Source organism: Leptidea sinapis, chromosome 2, assembly GCF_905404315.1.
Source record: "Leptidea sinapis chromosome 2, ilLepSina1.1, whole genome shotgun sequence".
Lineage (NCBI taxonomy): Eukaryota > Metazoa > Arthropoda > Insecta > Lepidoptera > Pieridae > Leptidea > Leptidea sinapis.
Genome location: NC_066266.1, coordinates 16,848,750 through 16,874,249, shown reverse-complemented (window position 1 = coordinate 16,874,249; position 25,500 = coordinate 16,848,750). Strand labels below are relative to the sequence as shown.

The window sequence follows — 25,500 nt, the reverse complement described above, 5'->3', positions numbered from 1 at the left end:
AACCAGCACCTGATCCTGCGCCTGCACCTGATCCTTGTCCATATCCTGATCCTGTGCCACTTCCTTGACCTTTCCCAGAAACAGAACCAGCACCTGCACCTGCGCCTGCACCTGATCCTGCGCCACTTCCTTGACCTTGTCCAGAACCAGCACCTGCACCTGCGCCTGCACCAGATCCTACGCCTGCACCTGATCCTTGTCCATAACCTGATCCTTGTCCATAACCTGATCCTCCGCCATTTCCTTGACCATATCCAAAACCAGCACCTGATCCTGCGCCTGCACCTGATCCTGCGCCACTTCCTTGACCTTTTCCAGAAGCAGCACCTGCACCTGATCCTGCGCCACTTCCTTGACCTTGTCCAGAACCAGCACCTGCACCTGTTCCTGCGCCTGATCCTTGTCCATAACCTGATCCTCCGCCATTTCCTTGACCATATCCAAAACCAGCACCTGATCCTGCGCCAGCACCTGATCCTGCGCCTGCACCTGATCCTTGTCCATATCCTGATCCTGTGCCACTTCCTTGACCTTTCCCAGAAACAGAACCAGCACCTGCACCTGCGCCTGCACCTGATCCTGCGCCACTTCCTTGACCTTGTCCAGAACCAGCACCTGCACCTGCGCCTGCACCAGATCCTACGCCTGCACCTGATCCTTGTCCATAACCTGATCCTTGTCCATAACCTGATCCTCCGCCATTTCCTTGACCATATCCAAAACCAGCACCTGATCCTGCGCCTGCACCTGATCCTGCGCCACTTCCTTGACCTTTTCCAGAAGCAGCACCTGCACCTGATCCTGCGCCACTTCCTTGACCTTGTCCAGAACCAGCACCTGCACCTGTTCCTGCGCCTGATCCTTGTCCATAACCTGATCCTCCGCCATTTCCTTGACCATATCCAAAACCAGCACCTGATCCTGCGCCTGCACCTGATCCTGCGCCATTTCCTTGACCTTGTCCAGAACCAGCACCTGCACCTGATCCTGCGCCACTTCCTTGACCTTTTCCAGTAGCAGCACCTGCACCTGCGCCTGCACCTGATCCTTTTTCATAACCTGATCCTTGTCCATAACCAGATCCTAGACCAGCACCTGCACCTGCGCCTGCACCTAATCCTGCGCCACTTCCTTGACCTTTTCCAGAAGCAGCACCTGCACCTGATCCTGCGCCACTTCCTTGACCTTGTCCAGAACCAGCACCTGCACCTGCGCCTGCACCTGATCCATTTCCTTGACCTTGTCCAGAACCAGCACCTGCACCTGCGCCTGCACCTGATCCTGCGCCACTTCCTTGACCTTTTCCAGAAGCAGCACCTGATCCTGCTCCTGCACCAGATCCTGTGCCTGCACCTGATCCTTGTCCATAACCTGATACTGCGCCACTTCCTTGACCTTTTCCAGAAGCAGCACCTGCACCTGATCCTGTGCCACTTCCTTGACCTTTCCCAGAAGCAGAACCAGCACCTGCACCTGCGCCTGAACCTGATCCTTCGCCATTTCCTTGACCATATCCAAAACCAGCACCTGATCCTGCGCCTGCACCTGATCCTGCGCCACTTCCTTGACCTTGTCCAGATCCAGCACCTGCACCTGCGCCTGCACCAGATCCTACGCCTGCACCTGATCCTTGTCCATAACCTGATCCTTGTCCATAACCTGATCCTCCGCCATTTTCTTGACCATATCCAAAACCAGCACCTGATCCTGCGCCTGCACCTGATCCTGCGCCACTTCCTTGACCTTGTCCAGAACCAGCACCTGCACCTGCGCCTGCACCAGATCCTACGCCTGCACCTGATCCTTGTCCATAACCTGATCCTCCGCCATTTCCTTGACCTTTTCCAGAACCAGCACCTGATCCTGCTCCTGCACCAGATCCTGCGCCTGCACCTGATCCTTGTCCATATCCAAAACCAGCACCTGATCCTGCGCCTGCACCTAATCCTGCGCCACTTCCTTGACCTTTTCCAGAAGCAGCACCTGCACCTGATCCTGCGCCACTTCCTTGACCTTGTCCAGAACCAGCACCTGCACCTGCGCCTGCACCTGATCCATTTCCTTGACCTTGTCCAGAACCAGCACCTGCACCTGCGCCTGCACCTGATCCTGCGCCACTTCCTTGACCTTTTCCAGAAGCAGCACCTGATCCTGCTCCTGCACCAGATCCTGTGCCTGCACCTGATCCTTGTCCATAACCTGATACTGCGCCACTTCCTTGACCTTTTCCAGAAGCAGCACCTGCACCTGATCCTGTGCCACTTCCTTGACCTTTCCCAGAAGCAGAACCAGCACCTGCACCTGCGCCTGAACCTGATCCTTCGCCATTTCCTTGACCATATCCAAAACCAGCACCTGATCCTGCGCCTGCACCTGATCCTGCGCCACTTCCTTGACCTTGTCCAGAACCAGCACCTGCACCTGCGCCTGCACCAGATCCTACGCCTGCACCTGATCCTTGTCCATAACCTGATCCTTGTCCATAACCTGATCCTCCGCCATTTTCTTGACCATATCCAAAACCAGCACCTGATCCTGCGCCTGCACCTGATCCTGCGCCTGCACCTGATCCTGCGCCACTTCCTTGACCTTGTCCAGAACCAGCACCTGCACCTGCGCCTGCACCAGATCCTACGCCTGCACCTGATCCTTGTCCATAACCTGATCCTCCGCCATTTCCTTGACCTTGTCCAGAACCAGCACCTGCACCTGATCCTGCGCCACTTCCTTGACCTTTTCCAGAAGCAACACCTGCACCTGCGCCTGCACCTGATCCTGTGCCACTTCCTTGACCATATCCAAAACCAGACCCTGCGCCTGCACCTGATTTTGCGCCACTTCCTTGACCTTGTCCAGAACCAGCACCTGCGCCTGCACCTGCGCCTGCACCTGATCCTGCGCCACTTCCTTGACCTTGTCCAGAACCAGCACCTGCACCTGCGCCTGTACCAGATCCTACGCCTGCACCTGATCCTTGTCCATAACCTGATCCTCCGCCATTTCCTTGACCATATCCAAAACCAGCACCTGATCCTGCGCCACTTCCTTGACCTTGTCCAGAACCAGCACCTGCACCTGCGCCTGCACCAGATCCTACGCCTGCACCTGATCCTTGTCCATAACCTGATCCTTGTACATAACCTGATCCTCCGCCATTTCCTTGACCATATCCAATACCAGCACCTGATCCTGCGCCACTTCCTTGACCTTGTCCAGAACCAGCACCTGCACCTGCGCCTGCACCAGATCCTACGCCTGCACCTGATCCTTGTCCATAACCTGATCCTTGTCCATAACCTGATCCTCCGCCATTTTCTTGACCATATCCAAAACCAGCACCTGATCCTGCGCCTGCACCTGATCCTGCGCCTGCACCTGATCCTGCGCCACTTCCTTGACCTTGTCCAGAACCAGCACCTGCACCTGCGCCTGCACCAGATCCTACGCCTGCACCTGATCCTTGTCCATAACCTGATCCTCCGCCATTTCCTTGACCTTGTCCAGAACCAGCACCTGCACCTGATCCTGCGCCACTTCCTTGACCTTTTCCAGAAGCAACACCTGCACCTGCGCCTGCACCTGATCCTGTGCCACTTCCTTGACCATATCCAAAACCAGACCCTGCGCCTGCACCTGATTTTGCGCCACTTCCTTGACCTTGTCCAGAACCAGCACCTGCGCCTGCACCTGCGCCTGCACCTGATCCTGCGCCACTTCCTTGACCTTGTCCAGAACCAGCACCTGCACCTGCGCCTGTACCAGATCCTACGCCTGCACCTGATCCTTGTCCATAACCTGATCCTCCGCCATTTCCTTGACCATATCCAAAACCAGCACCTGATCCTGCGCCACTTCCTTGACCTTGTCCAGAACCAGCACCTGCACCTGCGCCTGCACCAGATCCTACGCCTGCACCTGATCCTTGTCCATAACCTGATCCTTGTACATAACCTGATCCTCCGCCATTTCCTTGACCATATCCAATACCAGCACCTGATCCTGCGCCACTTCCTTGACCTTGTCCAGAACCAGCACCTGCACCTGCGCCTGCACCAGATCCTACGCCTGCACCTGATCCTTGTCCATAACCTGATCCTCCGCCATTACCTTGACCATATCCAAAACCAACACCTGATCCTGCGCCTGCACCTGATCCTGCGCCACTTCCTTGACCTTGTCCAGAACCAGCTCCTGCACCTGATCCTGCGCCACTTCCTTGACCTTGTCCAGAACCAGCACCTGCACCTGCACCTGATCCTGCGCCACTTCCTTGACCTTTTCCAGAACCAGCACCTGATCCTGCTCCTGCACCAGATCCTGCGCCTGCACCTGATCCTGCGCCACTTCCTTGACCTTGTCCAGAACCAGCACCTGCACCTGCGCCTGCACCTGATCCTTGTCCATAACCTGATCCTGCGCCACTTCCTTGACCTTTTCCAGAAGCAGCACCTGCACCTGCGCCTGCACCAGATCCTACGCCTGCACCTGATCCTTGTCCATAACCTGATCCTTGTCCATAACCTGATCCTCCGCCATTTCCTTGACCATATCCAAAACCAGCACCTGCACCTGCGCCTGCACCTGATCCTGCGCCACTTCCTTGACCTTGTCCAGAACCAGCACCTGCACCTGCGCCTGCTCCTGATCCTGCGCCACTTCCTTGACCTTGTCCAGAACCAGCTCCTGCACCTGATCCTGCGCCACTTCCTTGACCTTGTCCAGAACCAGCACCTGCACCTGATCCTGAGCCACTTCCTTGACCTTTTCCAGAAGCAGCACCTGATCCTGCTCCTGCACCAGATCCTACGCCTGCACCTGATCCTTGTCCATAACCTGATCCTCCGCCATTTCCTTGACCATATCCAAAACCAGCACCTGCACCTGCGCCTGCACCTGATCCTGCGCCACTTCCTTGACCTTTTCCAGAACCAGCACCTGATCCTGCTCCTGAGCCACTTCCTTGACCTTGTCCAGAACCAGCTCCTGCACCTGATCCTGCGCCACTTCCTTGACCTTGTCCAGAACCAGCACCTGCACCTGCGCCTGCTCCTGATCCTGCGCCACTTCCTTGACCTTGTCCAGAACCAGCTCCTGCACCTGATCCTGCGCCACTTCCTTGACCTTGTCCAGAACCAGCACCTGCACCTGATCCTGAGCCACTTCCTTGACCTTTTCCAGAAGCAGCACCTGATCCTGCTCCTGCACCTGATCCTTGTCCATAACCTGATCCTTGTCCATAACCTGATCCTTGTCCATAACCTGATCCTTGACCAGAACCTGCACCTGCGCCTGCACCTAATCCTGCACCACTTCCTTGACCTTTTCCAGAAGCAGCACCTGCACCTGATACTGCGCCACTTCCTTGACCTTGTCCAGAACCAGCACCAGCACCTGCGCCTGCACCTAATCCTGAGCCACTTCCTTGACCTTGTCCAGAACCAGCACCTGCGCCTGCACCTGATCCTGCGCCACTTCCTTGACCTTTTCCAGAAGCAGCACCTGATCCTGCTCCTGCACCAGATCCTGTGCCTGCACCTAATCCTTGTCCATAACCTGATCCTGCGCCACTTCCTTGACCTTTTCCAGAAGCAGCACCTGCTCCTGATCCTGTGCCACTTCCTTGACCTTTCCCAGAAGCAGAACCAGCACCTGCACCTGCGCCTGAACCTGATCCTGCGCCACTTCCTTGACCTTGTCCAGAACCAGCACCTGAACCTGCGCCTGCACCAGAACCTACGCCTGCACCTGATCCTTGTCCATAACCTGATCCTCCGCCATTTCCTTGACCATATCCAAAACCAGCACCTGATCCTGCGCCACTTCCTTGACCTTGTCCAGAACCAGCACCTGCACCTGCGCCTGCACCAGATCCTACGCCTGCACCTGATCCTTGTCCATAACCTGATCCTTGTCCATAACCTGATCCTCCGCCATTTCCTTGACCATATCCAAAACCAGCACCTGCACCTGTGCCTGCACCTGATCCTGTGCCACTTCCTTGACCTTGTCCAAAACCAGCACCTGATCCTGCGCCACTTCCTTGACCTTGTCCAGAACCAGCACCTGCACCTGCGCCTGCACCTGATCCTTGTCCATACCCTGTTCCTCCGCCATTTCCTTGACCATATCCAAAACCAGCACCTGATCCTGCGCCACTTCCTTGACCTTGTCCAGAACCAGCACCTGCACCTGCGCCTGCACCTGATCCTGCGCCACTTCCTTGACCTTTTCCAGAACCAGCACCTGATCCTGCTCCTGCACCAGATCCTGCGCCTGCACCTGATCCTTGTCCATAACCTGATCCTCCGCCATTTCCTTGACCATATCCAAAACCAGAACCTGATCCTGCGCCACTTCCTTGACCTTGTCCAGAACCAGCACCTGCACCTGCGCCTGCACCTGATCCTGCGCCACTTCCTTGACCTTTTCCAGAACCAGCACCTGATCCTGCTCCTGCACCAGATCCTGCGCCTGCACCTGATCCTTGTCCATAACCTGATCCTCCGCCATTTCCTTGACCATATCCAAAACCAGAACCTGATCCTGCGCCACTTCCTTGACCTTGTCCAGAACCAGCACCTGCACCTGCGCCTGCACCTGATCCTTGTCCATACCCTGTTCCTCCGCCATTTCCTTGACCATATCCAAAACCAGCACCTGATCCTGCGCCACTTCCTTGACCTTGTCCAGAACCAGCACCTGCACCTGCGCCTGCACCTGATCCTTGTCCATACCCTGTTCCTCCGCCATTTCCTTGACCATATCCAAAACCAGAACCTGATCCTGCGCCACTTCCTTGACCTTGTCCAGAACCAGCACCTGCACCTGCGCCTGCACCTGATCCTTGTCCATACCCTGTTCCTCCGCCATTTCCTTGACCATATCCAAAACCAGCACCTGATCCTGCGCCACTTCCTTGACCTTGTCCAGAACCAGCACCTGCACCTGCGCCTGCACCTGATCCTTGTCCATACCCTGTTCCTCCGCCATTTCCTTGACCATATCCAAAACCAGCACCTGATCCTGCGCCACTTCCTTGACCTTGTCCAGAACCAGCACCTGCACCTGCGCCTGCACCTGATCCTGCGCCACTTCCTTGACCTTGTCCAGAACCAGCACCTGCACCTGCGCCTGCACCTGATCCTGCGCCAATTCCTTGACCTTTTCCAGACGCAACACCTGATCCTGCTCCTGCACCAGATCCTGCGCCTGCACCTGATCCTCCGCCATTTCCTTGACCATATCCAGAACCAGCACCTGCACCTGCGCCTGCACCTGATCCTGCGCCACTTCCTTGACCTTGTCCAGAACCAGCACCTGCACCTGATCCTGCGCCACTTCCTTGACCTTTTCCAGAAGCAACACCTGATCCTGCTCCTGTACCAGATCCTGCGCCTGCACCTGATCCTCCGCCATTTCCTTGACCATATCCAGAACCAGCACCTGCACCTGCGCCTGCACCTGATCCTGCGCCACTTCCTTGACCTTTTCCAGAAGCAGCACCTGATCCTGCTCCTGCACCAGATCCTGTGCCTGCACCTGATCCTTGTACATAACCTGATCCTGCGCCACTTCCTTCACCTTTTCCAAAAGCAGCACCTGCACCTGATCCTGTGCCACTTCCTTGACCTTTCCCAGAAGCAGAACCAGCACCTGCACCTGCGCCTGAACCTGATCCTTCGCCATTTCCTTGACCATATCCAAAACCAGCACCTGATCCTGCGCCTGCACCTGATCCTGCGCCACTTCCTTGACCTTGTCCAGAACCAGCACCTGCACCTGCGCCTGCACCAGATCCTACGCCTGCACCTGATCCTTGTCCATAACCTGATGCTTGTCCATAACCTGATCCTCCGCCACTTCCTTGACCTTGTCCAGAACCAGCACCTGCACCTGCGCCTGCACCAGATCCTACGCCTGCACCTGAGCCTTGTCCATAACCTGATCCTTGTCCATAACCTGATCCTCCGCCATTTCCTTGACCTTGTCCAGAACCAGCACCTGCTCCTGATCCTGCGCCACTTCCTTGACCTTGTCCAGAACCAGCACCTGCACCTGATCCTGCGCCACTTCCTTGACCTTTTCCAGAAGCAGCACCTGCACCTGTTCCTGCGCCAGTTCCTGCGCCTGCACCTAATCCTTGTCCATAACCTGATCCTTGTCCATAACCTGATCCTTGTCTATAACCTGAACCTTGTCCAGAACCAGCACCTGCACCTGCGGCTGCACCTGATCCTGCGCCACTTCCTTGACCTTGTCCAGAACCAGCACCTGCACCTGCGGCTGCACCTGATCCCGCGCCACTTCCTTGACCTTGTCCAGAACCAGCACCTGCACCTGCGCCTGCACCTGCTCCTGCGCCACTTCCTTGACCTTTTCCAGAAGCAACACCTGCACCTGCGCCTGCACCTGATCCTGCGCCAATTCCTTGACCTTGTCCAGAACCAGCACCTGATCCTGCTCCTGCACCAGATCCTGCGCCTGCACCTGATCCTGCGCCACTTCCTTGACCTTGTCCAGAACCAGCACCTGCACCTGCGCCTGCACCTGATCCTGCGCCACTTCCTTGACCTTGTCCAGAACCAGCACCTGCACCTGCGCCTGCACCTGATCCTTGTCCATAACCTGATCCTCCGCCATTTCCTTGACCATATCCAAAACCAGAACCTGATCCTGCGCCACTTCCTTGACCTTGTCCAGAACCAGCACCTGCACCTGCGCCTGCACCTGATCCTTGTCCATACCCTGTTCCTCCGCCATTTCCTTGACCATATCCAAAACCAGCACCTGATCCTGCGCCACTTCCTTGACCTTGTCCAGAACCAGCACCTGCACCTGCGGCTGCACCTGATCCCGCGCCACTTCCTTGACCTTGTCCAGAACCAGCACCTGCACCTGCGCCTGCACCTGCTCCTGCGCCACTTCCTTGACCTTTTCCAGAAGCAACACCTGCACCTGCGCCTGCACCTGATCCTGCGCCAATTCCTTGACCTTGTCCAGAACCAGCACCTGATCCTGCTCCTGCACCAGATCCTGCGCCTGCACCTGATCCTGCGCCACTTCCTTGACCTTGTCCAGAACCAGCACCTGCACCTGCGCCTGCACCTGATCCTGCGCCACTTCCTTGACCTTGTCCAGAACCAGCACCTGCACCTGCGCCTGCACCTGATCCTGCGCCACTTCCTTGACCTTTTCCAGAACCAGCACCTGATCCTGCTCCTGCACCAGATCCTGCGCCTGCACCTGATCCTTGTCCATAACCTGATCCTCCGCCATTTCCTTGACCATATCCAAAACCAGAACCTGATCCTGCGCCACTTCCTTGACCTTGTCCAGAACCAGCACCTGCACCTGCGCCTGCACCTGATCCTTGTCCATACCCTGTTCCTCCGCCATTTCCTTGACCATATCCAAAACCAGCACCTGATCCTGCGCCACTTCCTTGACCTTGTCCAGAACCAGCACCTGCACCTGCGCCTGCACCTGATCCTTGTCCATACCCTGTTCCTCCGCCATTTCCTTGACCATATCCAAAACCAGCACCTGATCCTGCGCCACTTCCTTGACCTTGTCCAGAACCAGCACCTGCACCTGCGCCTGCACCTGATCCTTGTCCATACCCTGTTCCTCCGCCATTTCCTTGACCATATCCAAAACCAGCACCTGATCCTGCGCCACTTCCTTGACCTTGTCCAGAACCAGCACCTGCACCTGCGCCTGCACCTGATCCTGCGCCACTTCCTTGACCTTTTCCAGAACCAGCACCTGATCCTGCTCCTGCACCAGATCCTGCGCCTGCACCTGATCCTTGTCCATAACCTGATCCTCCGCCATTTCCTTGACCATATCCAAAACCAGAACCTGATCCTGCGCCACTTCCTTGACCTTGTCCAGAACCAGCACCTGCACCTGCGCCTGCACCTGATCCTTGTCCATACCCTGTTCCTCCGCCATTTCCTTGACCATATCCAAAACCAGCACCTGATCCTGCGCCACTTCCTTGACCTTGTCCAGAACCAGCACCTGCACCTGCGCCTGCACCTGATCCTTGTCCATACCCTGTTCCTCCGCCATTTCCTTGACCATATCCAAAACCAGAACCTGATCCTGCGCCACTTCCTTGACCTTGTCCAGAACCAGCACCTGCACCTGCGCCTGCACCTGATCCTTGTCCATACCCTGTTCCTCCGCCATTTCCTTGACCATATCCAAAACCAGCACCTGATCCTGCGCCACTTCCTTGACCTTGTCCAGAACCAGCACCTGCACCTGCGCCTGCACCTGATCCTTGTCCATACCCTGTTCCTCCGCCATTTCCTTGACCATATCCAAAACCAGCACCTGATCCTGCGCCACTTCCTTGACCTTGTCCAGAACCAGCACCTGCACCTGCGCCTGCACCTGATCCTGCGCCACTTCCTTGACCTTGTCCAGAACCAGCACCTGCACCTGCGCCTGCACCTGATCCTGCGCCAATTCCTTGACCTTTTCCAGACGCAACACCTGATCCTGCTCCTGCACCAGATCCTGCGCCTGCACCTGATCCTCCGCCATTTCCTTGACCATATCCAGAACCAGCACCTGCACCTGCGCCTGCACCTGATCCTGCGCCACTTCCTTGACCTTGTCCAGAACCAGCACCTGCACCTGATCCTGCGCCACTTCCTTGACCTTTTCCAGAAGCAACACCTGATCCTGCTCCTGTACCAGATCCTGCGCCTGCACCTGATCCTCCGCCATTTCCTTGACCATATCCAGAACCAGCACCTGCACCTGCGCCTGCACCTGATCCTGCGCCACTTCCTTGACCTTTTCCAGAACCAGCACCTGATCCTGCTCCTGCACCAGATCCTGCGCCTGCACCTGATCCTTGTCCATAACCTGATCCTCCGCCATTTCCTTGACCATATCCTAAACCAGTCCCAGATCCTTTGCCATTACTTTGACCAGCTCCTGAACCTGCACCCTTTCTAAATCCAACTGTGTTTTCATCAGTATCATCGTCCCAGTATCCGTTTTCATCGGAACAGTCATCGTTACCATGATCTGAGTCGTTGTTTGAATTGAACGGCCCTCCATTTCCATTACACGATTGGATCGCACTTTGGACCACGTCCCAGCTATTCAATACACCTGGAATCAATACCGTATTGAGTTTCGGTACGTTACAACACAGTTTAATTTGTTTACTTTGACTAATCCTATAAATGCCTTCATTGCATGACGTCATACGTTATAGCCGCGGGCATAATTGCCGTAAATTTTCATCTTTAAGTATAAGTACTTTATTCTCCTAAAAAATTAGTAACCTGTTGTAGCTCCTGTACACAAAATAATTTATGGTATTTTTTGTGTACCGGTTCTTATAAGAAATAAGAAGTAAGAAATTTTGTACAAATACATTAAGGATTTATATTTAAATATTTTTTTTATTCAAAATAGGACTTAAAACAAAACAAGTTTAGACCGCAATTATAAAGTAAAAGCTCTCTCCATGATATTAAGGCAAGTTCTTACCTGGGTATCCATCCTGTATCAGCAGAGGATGAGCAGTTTTCAAAATTCCATAGGCGATAGTCTTTCCCACTGTGAAATAATATATTGCAAATAAGTGTTTGCTCTTTTTTTTTAATTTTTATAAATACGAGGGTTTAGTTTAAGTTCAATAGAGGAATCATGAGTCAATGTGAGATACAGTTTTGTCTGAAAAGTACATTACTCAATCAAAATGTTGTATACTCACAGTTATATCTTATTTCATTTCCTAGAGCTCCAATTGCGATGCTCACTGTAAACAAAGATATTACTTATGTAAGCACAAATTTGTTATCAATTCAGATAGGTCATTCAAAAGACGTTTGTTATTTACTGAATATATTTATTAGTATGGATAATTTAATAGAGCCCTATTAAATTATTTTCGAAAAACAGCACAGAAAACCTTTGCAAAACGTTATTTTGTGTTTTATATTCTTTGGTTTTACTCAGGTAGGTAGTACAATAATACAAGATATGAAGTCTCTATGTTGTTTAGTAACCTTGAATCTTCTATACCAGAATTTAAGACTACATTTAAGACTGCAATTAGAATTATTAAAAATAACACTTATGAATGTTAGAGTTTTACATTTACTTTACTGTTTACCAACACTTCGGAAAAGTTTAGCCTTCATGAGAAGAAAGGTATTGTGTTAACATTTAGCCGGAACACGTCCACTGCTGGACAAAGGCTTCCCCCAAAAATCGCCATGACGATCGGTGCTGCGCTGAAATCGTCATCCAACGTATTCCGGCGAACTTGACCAGATCGTCGGTCCATCTTATGGGGGGCCTACCAACACTACGTCTTCCGGTACATGTTTGCCATTCGCGAGGACTATGTCGGTAACTTTGGTTCTCCTACGGATCTCCTCATTTCTCGCAGGGAAACTCCGAGCTTAGCCCTCTCCATTACCCTCTGAGCGACATTGAGCTTCCCCATAAGGCCCATAGTTAGCGATGCCATCACTAGCAACACACATTGGTGAAAAACCTTCGTCTTCAGACGCTGTGGTTTTTTCGACGAGAAGATATTACGGAGTTTCCCAAACGCTGCCCAATCAAGTTGGATTCGACGAGTGATCTCTTTCCCGAAATTCTGCCCAACGCGATTATTAGTCAAAGTTAGACGTATTCTTCAACAATTTTGAGAGAACAGTTACGGGAGTAGGTCCAACATAGGCATTAGACATGATCTTCATCTTGTCTATGTTACCTACTATTTGGGAAGCTGTATACCGAAATTTGCGAAATTATCACTAGGAATTATTTAAAGTTAAACTTTTTATTCCAAACCAAGGCAAAATTGGTGATGATAGTTTCGTTGCTGCAATTAATTTGTTTTTGAGGTTAAACTTTCTCGCGCGTTATGACGTTAGTTGGTCAACTACGCCATTTTTATCATACTTCAACTAGTTTACTGAATCACAACCAATGGACGAGAATGAAACAAAATTTCAAAAGAATATGCATCGATAAGCTGTTATAAAATAAAATAAAAATTTATTTCTTTCTAATCGCTTAAATTAATTAAAAGATATTAAAATAAACGTTACTAAACTATCCGGTATAATAATATTTTTATTTGTTATATTTAATACAATATTGTTCTATATAGAAACATAAAATAGCATGAGGCATAATTTTTTAAGGGTTTTTATTATGTTATGCCAAAAAAGTAGGTATAACTTCTTGCGTGACCTCATACATACATACAAATGATTTAAGTTTTCTTTAGTGTTAATTCCGCCAATCTTTGTTTTAAAAAAAACCAATTCTATCGCCAAAAGGAAGGATTAGCAATGGGATCATCATTAAGTCCAATTATATTAGGAATAATCACCCCGAAAAATCACACTTCGCTAAACATTTAATTGATACAGGTCACTCACTCGGAAATAATAATTATTTTAATATTTTACATACATGTGAAAAAGGATTTCGCTTAAATGTGTTAGAAATAATAAAACAAAAATAACATGTTTACATTGTTGAATGAACAAACAAATTTAGTCCCATCACCTTTGTTACGTGTCTCTTGCGGGGGTAATACGTCACAACAGCCGACCAATCACAGTGCGTCATTTCATGGGACGAGGGTATAAAAGAGCGGCTTCCGGCTCATTTGATTCAGTTTCGTGCCAGATTTTGGCGAGACAACACGTCCTGAGGATGCCTCTTGTAGAGGCGAAACACGTGTCGAATTGTTTTAAAAACAAATATTGGGGGAATTAACACTAAAGAAAACTTAAATCATTTTATAATTATGGATTTCCGCAAAGTAACGCCCAATTCAATAAATTTTCACATACATACACACGCGCATACTTTTCTTTGATGTTAGTGTTGGTAATACTTACATTGAATCACTACAGTGCTAAATGTTGCCTTCGAGATGGTCCGCTCTGAAAATATACACACAATAAAATAGCATAGGCTTTAAACTAAATCGGCTTAGTATGATTTCCACGCTCTACTACTAGATGGCACTACAAGCAGTATAAATCGCGCTATAATAATTTCCTTATCAAGACTCTGTGTCGTAGGATTCTTGCTGTCTAACGCATCATACCGAAATATGTATATAATAGATAATAGACTCAGAAAAGTAAAAGTATAGTCTAAGCCCTAGCCCGTAAGCCCTAAGGCCTAAAGTCATAAAATTACTTGGATTCTTGATGTAAATTTTGTAATTACCAATTATTAAATTATGGTACTTTAGCCTGTTGGGGAACAACTGGTATATGATTAGTATTTAGTACCAAACCTAGTGATAAATATAATATAATGATTAGTTAGAACTGAGCTCATCCTCCATTCACCATTAGAATAGCGGATTTAAATAGATTGAATCTAATCAAGGAATAACTTAACAACATCTTTAAATTAGTTAGTTACGCAAGAAGCCTAAATATCAAAATAACATATTAATGGTATTGATTACTAATTAATTACGCTACAATGTCAATATTGTTTTAAAATATGAGGTTGAATTCAACTTACGATCTAGAACGTCAGCCAAGGTGAGAGCGACCTTGAATAGTACACGGACAACGCCTTTTGTTGAACTAAGGCCTGAAAAGAGGATGAATACACCGTTATTTTAAAATTACCAAAAAAGTTTTTAATCAGTCACCAGAACCGGACAAATGAGATAAAAAGAAATTTTGATTTTAAAATTACCAAAATAGTTTTTAATCAGTCACCAAAACCGGACAAGTGAGATAAAAATAAATTTTGACATTGACGTTAGATTTACGGTAGTAACGTCATATAAACTTACTATACATTCGGAATATCGAAAACACAGTGATGGTTGTGATCGTTGGATAAGATACGAGAATAAGTGTCACCAATTTATTTAATACACTTGCCTGAAGTATACTTGTCGATATAAACTTGAACTTGTTGCTTGGCGTTCTTCAGCTTCCAGTTGTTGATGATATCATCGATAGAACTGCCACATCCTTTCACTCCGAACTGAGGGAAGTGTTGCGTGCATATTTCTGGCAAGTGGTTTGATTCTAGAAAGAATAAACGAATGTATGTGAAGTTTACTTCTTATAATTAATAAATAACGAGAAATAAATTAAATACACGCAACCAGACGTGCCTTTTGCAACGTCAATGACAAGCAGTATGGTGTTTTGTTTTGTTCAGCCTTGCATTGTATCGTTGTATTATAATTAGAGTTATTTATTATTGAATTTATTTAACAATAATGCCTGAAAAATGAAGACTCCTACGTCCGTGAAAGGTGTAGAAAATTTGAGACTCGGTCATATTTAGATAATGCAGTAAAACTTCGAATTTATTCTAAATGACGTAGGGTCGAATGTCGTTCACCATTGCTTTCTTGTTAACGTTTTATTCTGATTGATAGCCCACATCTACATTTATAATTGTATAATTATTACAGATATAACTAATAATAATAATACTTACTGTATCCTCCAAATTTGCACACAGATGCTCTGGTTAGTGAGATAATTACTGAAAAGAAACAAATATTATAAATCATTGCGTTCTTAATTCTGTTTTTATGTTATGATTAAGGATCGAAAAAACCAATCTCGACAACCTATACGACGATCAATAATATATTTTTCATATTTTTATAAACGCCACAGGTGAAACCTCTTAAGACATAAAAATCCAAATCCAAACGTTTAAATGGTTTATTTTAAATGCATGCATGATTTTAGATAAAATAATAATAATAATAAATACCAAACTCAAGGTTTATATAAAAAATTAAATGTATAAGTAATAAATATACTCACGTTTGGATAACAGGAAACCAACTGAAAAATAAAAAAGGATTAGTAAAAAGTTCAAATAAACCATTTTTTGGTGTCTTGCAGTAATGTGCAGGAAATATTTGTTGCGTTGTGAAGGGCGCTATATTGAGTCAAATTACTGGGTTAATGTGACTTAAGGCAAGTGTAAGCAGAAAACACGCAGACAATGTGTTTGTAGACAAGTTTTATGGTGAAAATATAGCATTTGGAGCTATGAACACTACTTAATCCTCTTAAAGATACACTTAAGTCTAATTTGTAGGCTGCCAATACTTGCTGTTGGTTATAGTTAACACTCCAGAGATTATTAATCAATAACAGGGATTGTAAGCATATTAACTGTTTGCACCTGTTAAAATGTCACAAAATGCTACGTTATCCACGCAAGAATTTAGTTAAAAAATATGAACAGTCGCTTCTTTACGCGTCGCAAACGATGATGCGTAAATTGCGACGTTGCCAGTTATACTTCCACAGACAGAGTGTCTTCCTACCTTCACTTATTAGCGCGCGTGTGGTATTATTTGTTTTAATTTATCAATATTAGGTCCAGCCTTTTACTTTATCTAATTTGTTACATAGATGGTGGGCATATTTAATGTGGCGGCGGACGGATATATTTAATGTCGACCTAACATTTTAATCTTAATATGTTTAAAAATAGAGAGCGTGCCTGGGGAACAAGACTCGTAAATAGGCTTTAATAGTCGGGACGTATCACCTACCATCAGGTCGTCTTCTTTTTTGTCTCGTCGCCAATTCTCATGAAAAAGGATTAATGTGTGGGTTATGTTGTAAAAATTCAAAATAATGAAAAATGTTGAAAACTTACATCCATCAAATTCATTCTCAACGATACCCCCAAGACCGATGGATACTGAAAATTAAAAAAGTTTTATTAACCATTAACTCAACATCGAGTTCGTTGACAATGTTAAATAAAAATATGGTGAAGCTCATCAACATAGTCGAGGCAATTCAGCTCCTTGACAACACTGATATAGTAAGAAGACTAAAACGAACAAAACCATTTGAGTTAGTGTAGTGCTAGTGAATTAGTGTAATAAATATAGAAAATAGTGTTATTATAAAAAACACAATCAAAGTAATTTCTTTAATTGTGTTATGAAATTCAAAAGAAATGATAAAAAGAACGTTTATTAGTTTTAACTGAAGTTAACAGATTTTTTTTAGATTAAACAAATAATTCACTTGCGACACGGACTAGTAAAAAATAAGGACTCCGTGTCACCTTACATAACAGTGTAATACCAAAACAAGCCAATTAACGTGTAAATACATAGCCCCACGTACACACATACACTACTACAGGTCGATAGGCGGCCATTATGAGAATTGTCATCGTCTGTGACAGATCAGTTTGCGTCTCAATAAAATATTTTAAAAATGCCGTCGTGCGTTGTGCGAAAGTGTAAAAACTATACATAACGATATATAAGTATTTGTGGGTTTATATGATTATTTAATGGAGTATAAATTGTGTTACTAGTATCCCCCGTAACCGCACACACACAAGCATAACGGTGCTTCACTTGCTAATATCAAGCCTTCTTTTTTTACTCGTCCGTGACTCGCGATATTTTTTTTACATATTATTAGATTTGATATAAAATACTTAAGGGATTTGTGAATATTGATTCTTATTTAGATCTTTTATAATTAGTGTTAAAATTATACCTTGTTTAAGGTTTCAAGACCATAGTTTAATGCCTATTGAGCTGGCAATAGCTACAGAAACAATCTGTGAGGAGTTGTCTCCTGTCAATCTTTAAGTATAGCTGCTCAGATGTAGTTTAGCCTACCGATGTCCACTAACTAGCTAAATGAGGATGGTATATCGACGCGAACTCTTAAAGCGTGTGTCATTTTGGCTCGCTTGGTGAGCGTGAGCAATAACGTCATAGTCCATATAAATTAACAAATTTAGAGGATTGGTTGAAAATTGAAATGTGTGGTTGATGAAACAATGATTTTTATTCAGCAATTGTGCGATTAAACACATTTGTACTTATCAAGAATTGTAAACAAAGTTAAATTTACATTAAATTATTTAGTTTCTGTGACAGTAGCTGGTGTGTACTTATTTATCTTTGTGTTTTGCTAAGCATCCACCGGGTTCTCTCTTTCAGGTATTCATTTACAGTGTAATAAACTTTTTAATTAAAGTATTACCGATTTAAATCTATTAAAGGGCAATAATTCTTGCATGCAAATTGGTATTTTGATATAAATGCGGTACGTTTGTGTCTGTTTCTGTTCTACTGCAAACTGGCTCAGACGAATGGTAAGAAGAAGTATTATCAAACATATTGTTTTGGTCATATTTATATACATACATATAGGACGTAAGGATTTTATTAAAAATACTAGCTGACCTGGCAAACGTTGTTTTGCCATATTAATTATATATATATATATTTCATTGAGATCGGTCGAAGAGTTTAGGAGTTATAAGGGAACATACAAACATACATTCTCTTTTATATATATAGATAGATATAGATTATTTATATCAATTGTAATTATCCGACACAAAAAAATATTACTTACAGTTTGTGATAAATGTCACCAGTTCATTTATATGAGTCGGCCGATCTGAAAAGAAGAAGAACAAACTGTTAATGGGTGTTCCTCATCTGAAACAGCAGCCAGGTCGAGGGTACGGCGTGGTATTGATGTCGTTATGGTAGTTACAAAATCTCATAAATTTTATTTTGTTGCTAACCCATTCGTGTTACATCAATAAGATACGCCCTGCCCATTACAATGCAGTGCCGCTCAGAGTTCTTGCAAACACTCAAAAATTTTGTGCGGTACTACAATTGCGTCCGTCACCTTGAGACATAAGATGTTAAGTCTCATTTGCTCAGTAATTTCACTAGCTACACATGACTGCTTCACGGCAGAAAAAGGCGCCGTTGTGGTATCCATAATCTAGCCAGTATCCTGTGCATCTTCCCACTGGTTTACGACTTGTCTAACTAACTATAGATACGCTTTCCTTTTTTATCTAGCTGTATGTTTGTCTGTAATCTATATGCTAGTATATTGTAAGACTATGACCGCTTATGATAAAATATAAGTATTTTAATATAATACAAAAATATTTTATTGTTATTTCGATACTCACTGCATCTTTTGAGGTTTTGGTGAATAAACGAGTTACATATTCTCGAGTTAGCTGAAAAAAATAAATAACAATTAAGTATGTATGTAATGTGATAGCTGAATATAACTGAATGGCAAATTTATGGCCGTTCCCAATATACTATCTACAGATAGAGATAAATTACTACCTTCTACTGTCAGTAATTAGCTGCCAATAATCTGAAGCTGTCCCAATATATCCGATAAGTCATTCTTAAAGCCTTATATTGGGACACGAGAATTGCAATTTCCATACAAACTTCTATCGCTGGTAAGCTATACGTCCTCCCATTGACATACAGCGTGTAACGGATGAGGTGAGTTACCGTCGAAAAGTTCATTGTGACAGAAAAGTCAACGATAGTTACGATTTTTATCTCAAGTAAGAGATAGACTGAATATTGGAAACGGCCGTTAAACAGTTTTTAAATAAATACTTCGGTTAAAATAGCATTTAAAATGAAATTTAATTGTAATCGAAATATTAAGTATAGTACCTATTTATGCCCCGTTTATACGTCTAAATAGAGTATCTTGCTGTAAGGTAACGCATGAAAACAGGCCAGGTTTAATAGTTTATGTGCATGACAAGCTACTTTTTACACTCGCGATTTGTGTGCATGCATTGCTAAAAATAGAGGTTAAACTCAATATTTTTTCGACGTTTTCACAGCTGTTTCATAGTCTATCTAGATGTATTATATCTAAGATTATTATTTCAACTGTTTTATGTGTTTATTCCGCTAAGTTCACAAAACTGTCTCCGAAATATGTCCCGCCACAAGGCATCTTCAGAAGATGTTCTAACTCCAACTGCTGGAACGAGATTGATCACGATTAGGGAAGTACAAATGTACTGTACCACTGTACTTACTTACAATCTCCTTGACTTCCTTTCTCTTTCCAGCGTTTGGAGAGTAAGTAGCTCCTGACGATGCCTTGCGTAAATGCGAAACACACGTCGAACTGATTAGTGAAACTAAGTGGAATTAACACACAAATACTTCGTTTATAGCATCTGAAATTGGAATGAATTCCGCAAAGTCATTCCCCAAATTTTATTAAAATTATACTTTTTATTTTTTTTTATAATACTTACGTTGGTGTTTTTGGAATATTAATCCAATACCCGCTGAAACGCTCACTTCTAATTTCACCTGTAATAAAAAATGGTCTCGATAGAAAAAAATCGCCAAAGATACTTACGCAAAATTTTCCATTTTACTAACAACGCAATATTTAGTTTTCTACACTTGACCCAAACCTTACGTAACTAATATTCATTTCTTGTATTATTATTAAATTATTGCTACGTTTTATTTAAATTTTATAAATTAGTTTTTACATCATCATCATCATCAGCCGGAAGACGTCCACTGCTGGACAAAGGCCTCTCCCAAAGATTTCCACGACGATCGGTCCTGCGCTGCCCTCATCCAACGTATTTCGGCGATCTTGACCAGATCGTCGGTCCATCTTGTGGGGGGCCTACCAACACTACGTCTTCCAGTACGTGGTAATAGTTTTTTATTTCCTTATTAATTTATTAAATGAAAATATATAAAAAAATACTTTTTTATATTTATTATATTATATAAGTTTAATAGCATAAAAATATCTTTATCATGAAATACTTTAGAGGTTTATTACCTTGCCTCTAGCGACTCCGTAGTTCCCCTGTTTGAAGGTAGGGGTCGCCACCACTGCTGCGACCTGTTCAACATCATATTTTACTTTACTTAAATGAAAAGTCATAAAATAAGAGCACTAAAATTATTAAGGGGAAGCGTACCAAAAATACTGGCAGCATTCCACGTTGGATAGCCAGGCTGATCAGTTGACCAAAATAGTTGCCAGCGCTTGGGTTTCCAGTAGCCCTATTGAGGCGAGAAGATAGTACTTTGTACATTCTCCGCGCCTCTGGGCCCCACGGACCAAATGTCTCGACACCAAACGGCACAGACACAAATCTTTTTCGAAATAGATTATAAAATAACTTATTGAATTTCAAAAATCTAGAAGGTACCCATTTGTAAAGAAACATTAGCAGGCCACGAACCCAGTAGGCCTTTTTTATGGAAAAGGGGAAAAAACGAGCGTACGTGTTTCCTGGTGTTAAGTGTCCACCGCCGCCTACATTCTCACACAACCCCAGAGGCACCGCAGGAGCGTCGCCGGCCTTTTAGAAATGTGTACGCGCTTATTTTGAAGGTTCATTCCTCAGGGCCTCCAATAAAATTGATATGTTAAGTCCTGGTAGCGGTTTCTCCATACCAAAATGTGGTATACAAAGCAATTTATGCTTTAGTTATTTTTGAATTTAGCAAAAAATTCGTTTTGTTAATTTTCTCACATCTTCAGCATGTACATCAACCAATTATTAATTTTTGTTTCTGGTGTTAAAATTATAATTACACAGTTTCTAGAAAATTCGCTTATGTGACTCTACATAACATTATAAAGAATATATTGAGAGGCAACCGTTTATTAGTTAAATGCTTTAAGTTTTTCTCTGGCGTCAAACTCAAACAAAGAGTAAAGTAGAATGTTATTTAAATTAAATTAAAAAAAAAACGTATTATTGAAGTAGATTACTTCAATAATATGTTTTTTTTTAATTTTCTTATAGCATGAGCTATCTAGTACTGAAAGTTCCGTGAAAATATGTCCAGCCCTTTCAATGATAAACGACGTAAGACGAAGGATAGAGACATTACATTTGTAAAAATATCTTGTCTAATTTCATATTTGTACTAAGTTAAGGCAATTCTCCTTTGCACTTTATATGTTGAGTAAAACAGTAAACGTGTCGGTGCTACTGACGGTTTACCACGGATATATGGTATCTCTGTTAAGATATTGTTTTATATTCTGGGGTAATGAAAAAAAGCTGTGTTTAAGGCACAAAAGAGATGTTTAAGGGCCATTTTTAAATTAAAAATTACAGATAGCTGCAAGCCGTATTTTAAAGAATATAAAATTCTCACAATGCAATTATAGTATTTGTAAAAAGTAATTTAAATTTATTTCAAAATCGCAACAGCACCAGATATGCCTACCACACAATCAGTGATTAACCTTACGGAAAATTTTTAACTATGTATTTTGTCATCTATTTAATTGTTTGACATTTAGATTTTCGACATATAATAATTATATTAATGAACATTAGACATTTTAGATAATAATATTAAGAACATTATGTAATTGTATATAATAATATGTTTTTTTTTAATGTTGCATGCTGTAATTAAGCAGAGTTTAGCTGCTCATATATTTTCGTATATATTCAACACCTGTATATTACCCAAATTCGCAAAGAAAGAAAATTGATTGACTAATTATTCATGTGTCTAACAAACATACAGTTTTATTTTATAAATGTAATATTTATGATAAACTTACCAAAGCCAGAAGTACCACCAGTTTACCGGAGGCCATTTTCAAGCTGTGAAAACTTAACTTCCTTCAAGTTACTCTGGCTTTTATACGAAAATATTTCAATGAACAGAATATGTTTACAATTTACACAGATGTTCAGTAATTGGTTTTATTTGAACAGATAATATCACGATTAATGTAATTTAATTCGGGTTCCGCATTTATTACAAAAAACACGTAAGCACTGTAGCATAACATGTATTATATATCTTTGTCAATGTGCGACCTCGAGGTGTAAAAGTATAGGGATGTCCCGGGACCACTAGGGCATTCGAAAAAGGCAAAAAAGCCATTATTTTCTCAAAATTCATTCCTTTAGAATTCTTTTTACGTTACGAACCGTACGAAATAACTGAAGTACACTAATCTAGCGGTCGCAACATTCGTGTACTCTCTAATCCTTCTTACGGCGTATGTCGCAGAGCTGAGTCTATCTGCTAATGGCGGCGACGTGGGACGGGTCGTGCCCTTCCCTAAAATATGGTCGATGGAGGCGATGGCTGGCCCATGCGTCATGCTCGTGAACGGGCGCTGCTTGCGGTGGCAGGATGATCCTGTGGCTGGAAACTACCTCATGGTTTTAAAATTAAAAATTATATTTTTTATAATTGCTAATAAAATGGTCGCTTTATTTATTTACGGTCTGTGTGGATTGATGCATCTACTGTACCATGGCCTAGTATTATTGTTGATACAGTAGTAGACGGCTGTGAATGTACTCAATAGCTCTTGTTTTTACGTATTAATTTACTTTTTTTTTGAGTACTTATTTGTAGTTTGAGTATTATTGCTGCATCACTTTACATATATTGTAACTGAAATGATTTGTGAGTGATTGCCACAAAGAGTTTCTTGCCACTTCTTATTAAAGCTCAACCCTCAAAGGAGGTGGATATAAAAAGAAAAGTCATTTCCTTGACCTGCCTGAATAAGGTGATCTTGATTTGATTACCCTAAAGGATTGAGCTTTTGATTAATATTAGTAAAATATAATAACACGAGAGTGGGTCAGGGATTGGAATTAATACTCCGCTTATAGGAACGAGTCTTTATTTGAGTTCACTTTTTCTGAACTTGCACTTACACGGTCTGCCGCCGTTCCTCTTGTGGGCGGCGGTACCTTCAACGCGTCACACTGCACCGAACACTAGGTCTCTTCTATATTCTTCTTCTTGGAACATTTTCACTTTTCACTACTTCTTCTTTTCTTCTTCTTCTTAACACTTTCGAGTCAGAACTAGAACTGCCGTCGGCCACGCTTAGTACGGCTTATATACCCCCGGATCTGTTCCATTTTCAAAATGATTCCCCCATTCCATCTTTAAATTTAAATTGTACTAGAAAATTCTTTTAACTATTTTTATCCTGGTTACACATTTTCCATCCCTTTTTTTGTGTTCGTTTTGATCCTGAACTTACTAGATATTTCCATTAACTTTACAAAACCCAAAAAATTCCATACACTGGTAGGTGTATCGAACCCGGGTCTACAGCGTCTAAAGTAAACACTTTTACGCTGAGCTACGAGTATTGCTGACAGAGCTGTTGAAATTAACAATGTCTTGAAGTTTGACAACTCTCGTCATATACGTCGAAGCGTTGCTACGCAACAATAATATTAATTACAAGTTTAAGCAGAATTGTCAAATTGTAAGTAGAGGTATTTGGTGAGTATTGCATGATACGTAAATTAGGATTATTTTGTTGTTGTTTGCTGAGTTCTCGTAACAGGTTTCATCATGCTCGCTTAAATGGCACTGCTTGTGGCGGCGACATGGGACGGGTCGTCCTAAGATATGGTTGAGGGTGGCGATGGCTGGCTCATGCGTCATGCTCGTGAACGGGCGCTGCTTGTGGTGGCAGGATGATCCTGTTGCCGGAGACTGGGTTTCAGTTTCTTAAAAGTTATTGTGTATATATATATGTATGGATATATACATGTTTATTTATTTATAATCGCTTATAAAATGCTCACAGAATACCTTTATTTATTTATGGTGTATGTGGATGATGCAGCTACTGTACTCAATAACTTTTGTATTAATTTACATTTACTTTTTTGACTTACTCGTGTAAGACATTGACTATTTGACGTTTGAGTGTGTTCGTTGCATCATTTTACATTTTCAATATTATATTGTAATTGAAATGATCTGTAAATCTTGATATAAAAGAGTGGCGATTAGTTTCTTGCTACTTCTTCTCATTAGCTCAACCCTTTACGAAGTAGCGGTAGATTCAATATGATTTTTTTTTTGACATTCATAAGTGTCATTTCCGTGACCTACATGAATAAACTGATTCTGATTTGAATTGAATGTGGGAAAGTCAGAAAGAAAAGAAAGATCAGACTTACTGGATTATTACGACACTCTTGTAATATATCCAGCCTATCCCCGCGTCGGTTCAAGAGCGGCTTTCGATTCTACGCTAACTAAACATCGTTTAACCTTGTTATTCCTAACGGTATCGCAGAGTGATGATGGCATAATTTAAGCCTCAGAAAAAAAAATAGCTGACATTGTCTTGGCATTTGTGACGGTAGGGACCTGTCTACTCTCTGGCTGCGCGTAGATTTCGAGGACTCCGTTCGTATCTTCGTGCGTGTCTATAAGTTCCATAATGGTAACGCAGAGACGAATTGTCTCATGGGCTGCGTTCATTCGAACTCGGGTAGCCCAGTTCGCAGGGCGACCTGTGAATAGTTTTGCGTAGCCATATGGTCTGTCCGAAGTCCGCGAAGCAGAGGAAGGCAGACAAAGAGATGGGAAGATGATTTTAAGAAAGCAGCGAGCCCAGAATGGTTACGTATAGCAAAAGATAGAGACAAGTGGAAAGCCTTAGAGGAGGCCTTTGTCGAAAGACAAGCTGTTGCAAGGAGAGAATAACCGAATGCCAACGATAGCACCTAGTTAGTTTAAGTAAATGATATTATTTTGTTACCTCTACTAAACTTTTAATATGTTTTGTTAATTAAGTTAAAAAATAACAGCAATAAAGGCTTATTTTATTTTTATTTTATTTTATGGTCTGTCCCAATTAGTAGAGCCAC

The 25,500-nt window shown here is 44.0% G+C and overlaps 1 protein-coding gene across 1 annotated transcript in view; it reads right to left on the bottom strand.

Moving 5' to 3' along the window:
- LOC126973159 (fibroin heavy chain-like) overlaps positions 1-25,500 on the bottom strand; it is a 79,531-nt gene that overhangs the window by 9,102 nt on the left and 44,929 nt on the right. The window contains exons 5-9 of the mRNA XM_050820367.1: positions 16,672-16,716; positions 15,822-15,842; positions 10,810-11,046; positions 3,070-6,735; positions 8-1,935 (exon numbers count right to left, since the gene is read on the bottom strand). Of these exons, the coding sequence (XP_050676324.1) occupies positions 8-1,935; positions 3,070-6,735; positions 10,810-11,046; positions 15,822-15,842; positions 16,672-16,716 (5,897 nt within the window). The remainder of the gene's footprint in view (positions 1-7; positions 1,936-3,069; positions 6,736-10,809; positions 11,047-15,821; positions 15,843-16,671; positions 16,717-25,500) is intronic.